This window comes from Euprymna scolopes, chromosome 39, assembly GCF_053919585.1.
Source record: "Euprymna scolopes isolate OS-2025 chromosome 39, ASM5391958v1, whole genome shotgun sequence".
In the NCBI taxonomy this organism is placed as follows: Eukaryota; Metazoa; Mollusca; class Cephalopoda; order Sepiida; family Sepiolidae; genus Euprymna; species Euprymna scolopes.
Genome location: NC_136520.1, coordinates 69,706,799 through 69,720,484, shown reverse-complemented (window position 1 = coordinate 69,720,484; position 13,686 = coordinate 69,706,799). Strand labels below are relative to the sequence as shown.

Below are 13,686 nucleotides of genomic sequence, written 5' to 3'. Positions count from 1 at the left end.
GAATAAATGTTATTGGAGATATAAAGAACTTGAAGCATAAAAACTTTTCCCAAGATTACTGGATTTGGCATTAAATAACCTGAAAAAGGGTTGATGTGCCATAAAACAACGAAATCAAATGAGAAAAGGCTGATTTCTGCTAAATTGCTAGAGCTTTATCGCTGAATTTTATTTCTGTTTTTTTTTTTTTTCTTTTTCTTCTTATCTCTCGTTTTATCTTTTTATTTTCCTGTTTTCTTCTCTCGTCCTCTTCAGTTTCCATTCTAATGACACTTCCCTTTCCATTTTAATGACACCTCTCTCTCTCTCTCTCTCTCTCTCTCTCTCTCTCTCTCTCTGAAAACTTTAAATATTTATTTTGCTCTACTGTAAACGATTCATGAAACATGTAAGTGAGGTAGAAGACTTTTGTTTCATCAAAGAATGGCTTCCGGTTTCCTTTTCATGGATTTGGAGTCTTTTTCTTAATGTTGACATTGTTTGTTGAAATTGATTGAAGTTTTTCAAGAAAATGCAGAAAATAATTTATCCGACTAAAGAAAAAATTTAAAAAAAGTGCAATAGATGAATTTGTAAAGAATATATTTAGATGGGATTAGTTAAAGAGAATGCTTCTATTTCTAGTGGTAATAGAGAGCCCACGCATATTCATGCAGTCGACGAGAAGAGGGAGTGGTCATTTTAATTTAATTTTTTTTTTTTTTTTATCATTAGTCACTCGCATTACCATTAATGTTTATACATTTAAGTTAATGTTCCTATTTACTTGCCCCCACAAGGGCAGAGTTAGACACAAGGTTGGTTTTTAATGTGGGGAAAATCCAGCTCCCCCAAAAAGGGGCACTCTGGATAGGAACAAAAATAAAAATTGCCTCAATCTAAAAGGATTTCTCCTCCACTGATCGAGGTCAGAGAAGGTGAAGTGTAGTATCAGAACAGATACTACACTTTGCTCCTAGCCTAACCTTATGTTGTCACACTGCAAAGAATTGGTCTACTGATATTGTGTAGTTGTAGGTCTCTGCAAAAATCTCCATCTCTAAAGACTGGAGATACAGTGTTAATATGTTAGCCTCCTTTATCGGTTCCTGAAAAAGTTGAAACGGTGAAGAGAATTCACAACTAGTATTCTTGTTAGTTTATAAATGCAATTTATTAAATGAATTACAATATATGCGGGATGCACTAGTCGTGGATTTAAAATTTGTCATGGTATTTAGTTCCTTCCCACCGCGAGAAATGTGACACTAAGGTGGAGCAATAGGATTGACAAATCAACGCTCTGATCCTTCAAAAGATGCCTGTGCAGCCCCATCAGCATTCCCTGGCGGAAGTGCCTCAAACAGTTAACACTAAACTAACGCATTCTCAATTTTTCTAAGATTTTCAGTTTCCAGAAAAGAATTACCTTCTTGTTGTCTCCGGGTTTTCTTCTTTTTTTTTTTTTGGCTAATTGTCTTAGAAAATTATTTTATTTAATAAGCAATTTTCTACTGTATTGTTTTTCTTAATTTTTGGATATGTTCATTACTGTGACATGGCAATTAAGTAGATAGCATTGTTTTTACTTCAAATACAGTATTTTGAATTTTGCTATTATAATGAAGAAAAACTATTAGCTTAGAAATGAAGAATGTATATATTAAGCAAATATTAAATTAAAAAATAAAATGTATCTATACTGGAACACGTACATCAAATCTGTTGCCAAGGCTGCTGGAAAAATGCTGGGATCGTTCTACCGCTCCAGTAGATATCTCACTGCTGATACAATTCTCTATCTGTATAAGCGCCAAGTACGTTCAAGAATGGAGTACTATTCCACATCTGGGCAGGAGCTGCTAGAAGTAGCTAATCCTGCATTGACAGAGTTCAAAATAGACTTCGTAACGTCTTGCTGAAACCAGTATTAATAATTTCCCCCACTCTTTATCTGAGACTAAACCTAAATGTAGATTCCATGAACAAAGCTTCTTTCTTGGAACTGCACACCTGTGGAACTCTCTTCCGTTTGTCTGCTTTCCAACTGACTACAATGTGGTCTTTTTTAAGTTCAACATAAACAAGTTCTTGATGAGCCATCCCCTTAAGTAATCCAATTTACCAAATTTCCACTACTAACAATTACTACGACATAGTCCCATTGACAACTATGCACTCATTAACCCCCCCCCCCCCCTATCCTCGAGTGGCCTCGAAGCCTTGATAAGGGGTGACTCCTTTGTAAAAAAATAAGAAAAAAACTGAGGGATGTAAGCATGTATGAATAGGAGGATAAATAACATCGACACATTATTTCCATAGCAAGTGCTTGTCTCAGCTCCAATCTATGCCCCCCCCCTTGCCAAATTTTCACGAAAAACACTCGTCTAGCTGAAACCACTATTAATAATTTTCCCCACTCTTTATCTGTGCCTAAACCAAAACCAAACACAGATTCCATGAACAAAGCTTCTTTCTTAGAACTGCACGCCTGTGGAACTCTCTTCCGTTTGCCTGTTTCCCATCTGACTACAATTTGGTTGTCTTCAAGTCCAATGTAAACAAATTCTTGATGAACCGTCTCCTTAAGTAATCCAAATTACCAAATTCCCACTACTAACGATTACTATATTATCCCATTGACTATTGTACACTCAGTAACCCTTATCCTTGAGTGGCCTCCGGGCCTTGATAAGTGGTGACCCTTGCATAAAAAAAAAGAAAAAAAAGACTCATTCGACTCACTCTGTGGAAAAATAGAGAAAGCCCCATGAATTAGCCCTCAGATAATTCGTTTAGGTAGTTTGTATAAAGTAATCAAGAGTTAACAAATCACGTTTTTTTTTGGGGGGGGGGGGGTGAGAGTTTACAATATTTCACCATTAGACGACAGAAATACAACGCAAGTGCTCGTCTGAGCTCCAATCTATCTTCCCCCATCTTGCCAAATTTTCACGAAAAATACTCGTCTAGCTGAAACCACTATTAATAATATTCCCCACTCTTTATCTGTGCCAAAACCAAAACATAGATTCCATGAACAAAGCTTCTTTCTTAGAACTGCACGCCTGTGGAACTATCTTCCGTTTGCCTGTTTTCCATCTGACTATAATTTTGTTTATTATTATTTTTTTTTCCCCTCCAGTTGTTGAAGAAAGATGAGGAACTGAACGAAGTGTTGGGAGAACTCGAAAACTTGAAGATGTCTAGCAAAGAGAAAAGCAGTGAAGAGACCCAAGAAAAAGAAGAAACGAATGATACTGGTCAGGATGATGGTGTTGGTCAGGATGATGGAGAATCTAATGCCTTACCGAAAGTCATTGTACAGCAGAAAGAACACATAAATGAGGTAAGCAGGAACATTTTTTTTGTTTTCTGATAAAAATTTAACCTATCACAGACTTAGCACCTACATAATCCGACTTCTAAAAAGTTTATAATTACAGAAGAGAATTCAATTATATAAGGATGAAAAAAAAAAAAAAAGAAAGCCTTAACTAAAATTGTTAAATAGAAATAGACTTAGCACTTGCCTGAGCCGATTTCTGAAAAGTCTTCAATTATAAGAGAATTTAATTATATAAGAATGAAAAAGAAAAACTTAACTAAAAATTTTTTTAAATAGAAACCGTGGATCCTCAGCTGCCTACCATGTACCTGTTTCGAGGATTTAAAAACTGGACAGCTGTTAAATACATGGCTCTCCAATGGATAATACCACTTCCCCCGTAAAAAACAATGTAGAATAATATGATTACTATTATTACTAATATACGAAAAAATAAAAAAATACTAATAATATATATATAAAAAAAAGGTCTATTTTAATTTAATGAAATATATATATATATATATATATATATATATATATATATATAGTCTAGAGTAAGTAAAAAATGTAAAAATAAAAATAAAGAATGCAGTTTAAATTCCCAGAAAAAAAGAAATTAAATTTAACCTATCACAGTTTATAAGTACAAAAGAGAATTCAATTATATAAGGATGGGGGGGAGGGGGGGAAGCCTCTGCTAAAATTGTTAAATAGACTTAGCATTTGCATAAGCCGATTTCTCAAAAGTCTTCCATTATAAAAGAGAATTCAACTATATCAGGATGAAAAAAGAAAACCTTAACTAAAATTTTTTAAATAGAAAACGTGGATCTTCAGCTGCCTACCATGTAGCTGTTTCGAGGATTTAAAAACTGGACAGCTGTTAAATACATGGCTCTCCGGTGGAAAATACTACTTCCCCAATAATTACATGTAGAACAATATGAGTACTATTTATACTAATATATAAAAAAAATCTTTAAATGAAATAATAATATATATAAGTAAATTTAATAATAATAAGATTACAAGATCCATTCTGCGACATGTTAACTAGCATATAAATGCTATGAGAATAAAAATGCATAAAAGCTTAAGTACGTTAGGTACCAGAAAGGCAAATAGATAAGAGGAAGGAAACATAGCCATACATATCTAAAACCCAATATATGGTCTGAATGTTTAGAGGTACAAAATTTATACACACACTTAAAAATAAGTGGAAATCTCTCTAGCACTCTTTCAGATATCATCACATGAGGAGAAAATTGTTATATATATGTATATATGATATATATATTATATACAATAAAAAGTATTATTAACAAAAATAAAGAGCAATGGGGGAATTTTTTTTATTATTTAAGGTATCAAAAGACGATTAAAATATAAACGTTTATTGAATTAAATTGTTTAAGATGGCACCGCGTTGGAGAAAAAGAAACAAACCGAAAAACGAAAGGGAGGGGATCAAATTTCCCCAAATAGATTTAATGCTTTTATCAGTTTCTGCTGCTGGCATAAAGAAGGTTTTTCCAATAGAGACAGATTTCAAAATTTTTAAACGATTTTTGGAATCCGCTCTATGTAGTACTTCAAACCACTCTATATTATACTTATTGGCACAACATGGATTCTCAACCAAATGCTGGCCAATAGCAGAGTCCAAAGTTGCAGATGAAGGGAGACTCATAGATCCTACTCTACCCTGTCTAATCTTGAATGAAATATGCTTGTTTATACGAGTCTGCAAATGCAAAGAAGTTCACCCTATATAACCAGCATCACACTGGCATTTAAATTGATAAATAATATTACTGTTGTGGATGTAAGGAAAACTATCCTTGCAAAAAGAATGAAAGGTAGGTCTTGTAGTATATACCAAATGCAAGGAAACTGAAATGGAGCAATTAATAATGCTTCTAACAATGAGTTTATTCAATTTTACTCCATTATCCCCTATTCAGGGTAATTTTAAATAAATGGGACATTTTAAATGCTAAAAAAAAATTTTATTTTGCCAATAATATTATTTTTCATTGTATTTTATTGGTTTTCTCTTGATGAGATGATAGTCGAAAGAGCTCTAGAGAGATTTCCACTTATGTTTAAATGTGTGTATGTATGTTTATATATATGTGTGTGTGTGTATGTATGTTTTAATATATATATAATATATATATTATATTATAAATTTTTTTTTTTTTTTTTTTTTTTTATTACATTTTCACCCCAAACAAGGCAAATTGCCACTTTGGTGTAGGGGGCTACTATCAGGGGCAACAACTACTGGGGTACTATGTAGGGATTTGGGCAGCAAGGTGTCGGTTCACGTTACACTTGAACTTCTGCACGTCAGTACTGTTGGGGAAGCAGGGACCTGGGATGGAATTCCAGAGTCTAGCGGTTCTGGGAAAGAAACTATTGGAGTAAAAAGATCTTTTACATCTAGGGATCTCTACAGTGTGGGGGTGGGATTTAGCAGCCTGTCGGGTTTGTCGAGGGTGCACACGTCGTGGGGGCACAAGTGATTGCAGTTCGTCAGAGCATTCACCACTAAAATACTTGTAGAAAAGGCAGAGGGATGCAACATTTCGTCGATGGGACAGAGGCTGAAGCTTAGATGCCAGTTCAGGGCCTATCAGGTTTGCGACTCTCTTTTTTATATTTTAAAAACAATATGTGAGGGTACCAAGTTGGTTAAAGGAAAAATTATTCCCAACTCGCCTCTAGGTAAAAATGCACTTTCATAAAAAATTGAATTCATTCAAAACGTATCGCAAAAACAAATAACAAATAACATATATATATATATATATATATATATATATATATATATATATATATATATGTGTGTATATATATCTTTGAAAAGGTTAAATTCTTTTATGAACCAACTAGCGGGGGTACCCAGTGTTGCCCGGGTGTTTAGGGGCGGAGGAGGGTAAAATCAAAGCAAAGCAAAGTAATAACCCTGTTTAAATATTATTAAAAAAAAAATGTTAAATCTTCTAAAAAACAATAAGAAAAAAAAACAATTAAAAAACGAATGGTTCGGCGGTGCCCAGGTGTTTGAAAAAAAAAAAAGTTCAGGGGAGGGAGGTATGCTCGAACCAGAATCTTTGAGGAGAAAATGGGGAAAAAAAAAGCATGATGACTTAACTAAAAAGTGAATTAGGTTAAACATCAATACCGCGGTTAAGTTTGTTTTGGTTTTGTTTCCCCAAGATGTTGGGTTGAAAACCAGCTCCCCATAAAAAATGGAGGTATCCAAATGAAAATAATTGTCTGATATGATGGTCTTCATCACATTGATCAAAAGCTGATTTACTTTCTGGACGTTCCGGGGTGAAAGCCGAGAACACATAACGTTTCAATTTAGTTTCACTTTATTTATACTAAAAAGCTGAACAAACAGGCGACACAGTGAAATAGCGCGATTTTTATAAAAGTCGATCAAAATAAGTCTAAACACGACGTCCCTTTGCAAGTCGTACATATTATCATTTAGTGGGTATGCAAACAGTTCTAAGAAATAGTACCCCCCCCCCCTCGAGAATCCCGGTGAAAAAAGCCTTTGTCGGACATGCATAAACTGTGCACACTTTTATATATATATAGATGAAATGGTATATTTGAAAAGATCAAAGTACTAAGTATTATAAATAACAGAATTGATAGGCTTATTATAAAGATTCTATTTGTGATTTTGTTTTATTTAGGTTTGCTTATTATAATTGTCTTTATTCTCCTTGCAGCTGCAACTGGAGCTTGAAAAACTTAAGGAGGTAGATCAGCAAAAGTCCGAACGTATATGCGAGTTGGAAGCAGAGTTGGAGGAAAGGTTGTTTGAGATCAAATCACTTGAGACGTCGCTAAGTGAGCAAAGGCATCGCTTTGAGCTGGTTAGCTGCAAGGCCGAAAAGCTGCAGGAAGAACTGCAGGATACGTGGAAGGCGAAGCTCGCAGGCGAGACACAAATCGATGAACTTAGGCAACGGTTGTTCAAGGCTGAGTCGGAAGAACTGAAAGCATCTTCGCTTGACGACTCACAGGCCATCCAGTCCAAGTTTACTGACCTCTGGTGCGAGATCCAGAAACGCGAGACAGATGTTGAGCGTCTCGAGTGTGAACTGACCGATGTCCACCAACAGCTCCGCTCGCAAGAAGCTGAGATTAGCCATACGTATCTGCAGACCGCACAAGATGGCGGTCAGTTGTCCGAAGAGATTACCACCCTGTTGGGAAAAGTCCGGCGCTTGGAACTGGAACTTGATGCGAAAAATAAGATGATCTCAGGCTATGAAATGCAACTCAAAACGAAGGAAAATGCTATGACTATTTACCATGACAACGAGCAAAAGTACCGTACTCTCTTGGAGGAGGAGCAGCAGGAGGTATTAAATTCCGAGGGACGGATTATTGTGCTTCGTGCTGAGGTGGATGACTTACTAAATGAACTCGGCAACAGAGACAGTGAACTGAGTAATGTCAAAGACCAGTTGATGAAAACCCAAGGTCAACTGCTCGACCGTGCCCAAGAAATGGCCCGGCTTTGTCTGGGACGAAGTGGTTCAGACGACCAAGATGAATGTGGTTCAGTCAATGTGAACTCATCGGTGGAAACTGCAAGAGAGCAAGAAATTGCAGCGTCTATAGTAAGACTTTTATTATTATTTTTTAATTGTCTTTATATGTGAATCTGTTGTAAGTGTTGTGTTCTCCGTATATAAAGTAAAGTGTGTTTGTGTGTGTGTGTATATTTATTTATTAGGTACTTGTACAGTTTAATCAAGACATTAAAAAAATGAAAATATCAAAAAATGTTTAAATTGTATGTATCCATTATGGAATGAAGTTCTCCAAACAAAAAATTTCACTTAATTTGATCAAGTAGTTTGTGTTTTTTTTTACAGCAAAAAAAAAAAAATTGTTATGATACCAAGCAAAAGGTTCGATTTTTAGGAAGAAAAGCTAGTACTAAAGATGGGGAGGGAGTGTCGGTGCTTTAAATTGAGTTATCTCCCCGTGGCGTGTTCAAAAAAATTCCAAGATGTCTATCTTCAAAGTGCTGTCATAAAAACAGGCTTTTTCGCTGTAAAAAAAACTACTCGATCAAATTAAGTGAAATTTTTTTTTCCGGAGGACTTCGTTCCATAATGGATACGTACAATATAACCTTTTTTCGATATTTTCATTTTTTAATGTCTTGATTGAACTGTACAAGTGCCATTATTTTATTTTACTTATAAAGGTTGAAGATGCTATTAACCGTATTATCATTTAAAAATCAGCAAAAAATCTACATGAGTTTAAAAGTGATAAAAATAACAAGTGATCGAGGATTTCGTGGCATAACAGCTAACACATTAGACCATAATAATACACATGGTCTGAGGTTCAATTCCTAGAAACGGTCAAGTTACGCTGAGGTGGGGTAGTACCTCGAAACATGCATGTCCGTAGATTACTGTTTTATGAGTAAAGATAAAATAATAAATAATATTTGTTTACATCCAAAAAATATTGGGGATTTTCCAAGGAAAAAGATCTCCAACCTTATTATCGTTTAAAAATCAACATATATATATATATGACTATTTCATTTTATCACAAATTAATATACGAAAAAATAATTTTATGCATAAATTTTCAGTATTTACTTCAACAGTGCTCAATACATAGGTAAAGCTAGGTACTAAGTTATAAAAATATATATGGCAATTAAGCTACACAGATAATTCCACATTTCATTTTTGTGAGAATTCGTCAGATTTATATATATATATATATATATATATATATATATATATATATATACTAGCAGAAGTACCCGTCGTTGACTGGGTTCAAAAACAGCCTATATAAAATGGACTGTGATTGATGAAAGTATGATAGGTTATGAAAAGGAGGGGGTTGTAAAGAGATAGGTTTTGATACTCAAAAATTTTACCCTAAGCAAATATGATGAAAGTAAAGATAATTTTTGCAAAAATATATTTTTTTATATCAACTTTGTTTCCATTCGTAGGCAAGAGTGACCAACAAAATGATGTTTCCTTACAAAGAGAAAATTTTATATATATAATAATATAAATATACAAGAAATAAATGCTACCATAGTCAATAAAAGTTACTTTTATGGTCGAAAAGTTCATTGGTTTGTATTTTTAAGTAGTTTGTAAAAAAAAAATTGTTTTTTAATTCTAATTCACGAACCGGTTTAAAAAAAAATCAAAATGACAGCGACTTTGAAATGGAGAGTTCCGTTTTCAATTTGAAGAATTCTGTGTTAATAATTTAAGAGAGCATTCTGTGTTAATAATTTAAGAGAGTTCCATCAACGTAAGGAATATTTTAATGTTTTCCGTTATTTTGTGCTTGAGGAATATTCGATTATGGCATTTGTAGTTTATATAAAAATTCATTTAAGTAGTTATCGCCTCAAATTTCGTTTTAATTTCGGTTCACTGAAATTATTTCAAGTAAAGAGCATTAAAAACTATTACAAAACACAAAAAAAAACATGAACTGAACTTTTATTGACTATGGTAACATTTATTTCTTGTATATTTATTTTTTCGGGTAGTTGTTTGTTGGCTTTTCTGCTAAACACTCTTACTAAATAATATCAATGAAATATCAAAAAACAAAGAAACAAAAACAGTTTTGAAAAATAATGAAGCTTTACTTACTTTAGTAAAATAATCCGAAACAGCAAAATGGGATATTAAAAAAGTAAACACGTAATTACTTTAGTTTTTTAAAGCAAAGAATCAATATAAATATGAATAAGAAAATGGCGCCCTTTTCCAGCAGAACAGCTTCGTTTCAGTTTTACAGTATTGAACGGTGTAGTATTGTGCCGTTGAATTCAGGGTTGTACTATTGTAATGTAAAGAACATGCAGAAAGGGTTGTAATCAACTGAATTCCTTCTAGTACACTGACAAAAAAAGGGTTAAACAGATATATAAATAAAAATAAAAAGGTTATGCAAATGTTTTTAAAAAGATACGTAATCACGTGAGCAGGATTTTTTCCTTCTTTTGACACAATAACAAGTAACGTTCTTATTTTTTATTATTTATCTATTTTTGAAAGAGTGCCAAGTGCAAGTGGAGAAGTAAAAAAACAGAGTTATGCAAAATTTGTGTCAAGAATTGTCTAAAGTTCCGACTTTTTTTTTTGGCTTTCACTTTAATAAGAACGTGAATTTATTTGACACAATATGATTCAACTTAAAAAAATAAATAAAAGCTAACATGAATGAAGATTAAAGTTAAGGTGTTATTGTGGACCCTCACCCCTTTTAAAAAACCTTGTTAAACTTTGTGACATATTTACATTCTATGGAGGTCAGGCGCGAACGAACACCCAATAATTTTTTTATACCATATTTCCTCAAACTGAAACATAATTATCAAAATACACTTACGCAAATAGATATGAAAAGTCTTTATTAAAGTTTGTACCATATTTCCATGGAGTACAGGCGCGAATGCAGACCCCACAATTTTATTATACCATCCCTATTTAAGTTGAAATATACTTATCAAAGTATTCTTATGTACATCTATATCAAAAACACTTGTGAACGTTTTTTTTTTTTTTTTCATTTTTTATTTCCATACATTGGGGGCCAGGCGCAAACGCAGACCCCACAATTTTTATGAACCACTGTTTTGCCAGATCAAACATACCCATTCCTGATCCTTGATATATCTTCTATCATTATATGCAATCAGTTTTTTAAAATAGTCAACCATATAGGAGCCTATTCGTGACCAGACACATGTGCACACACATACACACACATGTTCAGCTTTATATTATATATATATATATATATATATATATATATATATATCTCGAATTAAAGGTATTCAAGAATGATAACTAATGAATTTAACTAAGTTATTAAGAGTGCTCAATACAAGAAGAGTAAAATATATTTTATTAATATAAACAAATTTACATGGTCACGACACTGGACATGCTATTGTTTTGGACAAATGGTTGGTTAAAACCAGAAGTCTTTGTCCAGCGACTTAATAAATGGTTGCTTTTCATAGGAGAAACCAGTCCTCAAACCTATATATATATATATATATATATATATATATATATATATATATATATGTGTGTGTGTGTATATATATGTATATATATATCTATATATATGTGTGTGTGTGTATATATATGTATATATATATCTATATATATGTGTGTGTGAGTGTATATATATGTATATATATATATATTTATGTATGTATATATATATATATGTATGTATATATACATATATATGTATGTATATATATATATATATATATATGTATATATATATATTTATATGTATGTATGTATATGTATATATATATTTATATGTATGTATATATATATTTATGTATGTATATATATATATGCATATATATATATTTATATGTATGTATATATATATTTATATGTATGTATATATATGTATATATATTTATATATATATATATATTTATATATATATTTATGTATATGTATGTATATATATATCTATATATATATATTTATGTATATGTATGTATATATATATATATCTATATATATATATTTATGTATATGTATGTATATATATATATCTTTATATATTTATGTATATGTATGTATATATATATCTATATATATATATATATATTTATGTATATGTATGTATATATATATATCTATATATATATATATTTATATATATGTATATGTATGTATATATATATCTAAATATATATATATTTATATATATGTATATGTATGTATATATATATCTATATATATATATTTATGTATATGTATGTATATATATATATCTATATATATATATTTATGTATATGTATGTATATATATATATCTATATATATATATTTATGTATATGTATGTATATATAAATCTATATATATATTTATGTATATGTATGTATATATAAATCTATATATATATTTATGTATATGTATGTATATATATATCTATATATATATATATATTTATGTATATGTATGTATATATATATATATATATATATATATATTTATGTATATGTATGTATATATATATCTATATATATATTTATGTATATGTATGTATATATATATCTATATATATATATTTATGTATATGTATGTATATATATCTATATATATATATATTTATGTATGTATATATATATATATCTATATATATATATTTATGTATATGTATGTATATATATATCTCTCTCTATATATATATATATTTATGTATATGTGTGTATATATATCTATATATATATATTTATATATATATATTTATATATATATCTATATATATTTATATATATATATATTTATTTATATGTGTGTATATATATATCTATATATATATATATATATTTATATATCTATATATATCTATATTTATATATATATTTATATATATATTTATATATATATATATCTATATATATTTATATATATATATCTATATATATATATATATCTATATATATTTATATATATATATCTATATATATATTTATATATATATATCTATATATATTTATATATATCTATATATATTTATATATATCTATATATATATTTATATATATTTATATATTTATATATATATATATATATTTATATATATCTATCTATATATATATTTATATCTATATATATATATCTATATATATATATATATATATATATATATATATTTAGTAATGTGATTGATAATTTAAAAATCAAATTATAATTAAATTAAAAATCCGTTTCATAAGAAGGAACAACAACAAAATCAATTATTTGTATGATCGTGTCGGAAAACAGTGTTACAGACAATAATTTATACATATGGTTATTTAATAAACAAGGTTTCCTCATCAGCAAATTTTGAAGTATTTTTATTAAATTTAAAAGACACCATAAATAAACCTAGCATTAAAAGTAAGGCAGATGTATCTGGAAAAAATTAAAACAGAGGTCTGGATTTAAAATTGATAAGAAAATTAATATGGGTTAGAGATAGAAAAGAAATAGAGTAAAATATAAATTTGGTTTAAGTACAATGTTATACATACATACATACACAAATATATACATGCATATATATGAAAAAATAGACACATATATACATATACATAGATATACATAAAAATATAGGTACAAATATTTACCTTTTAATTTTTCGCCTTTTGAAATCAGGAACTATGGTTAAAGTACTCATATAGATGCTTGCTATAGCTTTTCAGCTTATGGAATGATAAATTTTCAAAAAGGACGCCCGTGCAATAATTTATTTCCGTTAGCATACTTTTGATTTAAAGACGCCACGGTTTATAATTCGA

At 30.1% G+C, this 13,686-nt stretch overlaps 1 protein-coding gene across 1 annotated transcript in view; it reads left to right on the top strand.

The window, feature by feature from the left end:
• Positions 1-13,686, top strand: part of LOC145263843 (uncharacterized) — a 649,003-nt gene that overhangs the window by 558,637 nt on the left and 76,680 nt on the right. Inside the window, exons 49-50 of the mRNA XM_080120917.1 lie at positions 3,128-3,331; positions 7,072-7,971. Of these exons, the coding sequence (XP_079977043.1) occupies positions 3,128-3,331; positions 7,072-7,971 (1,104 nt within the window). The remainder of the gene's footprint in view (positions 1-3,127; positions 3,332-7,071; positions 7,972-13,686) is intronic.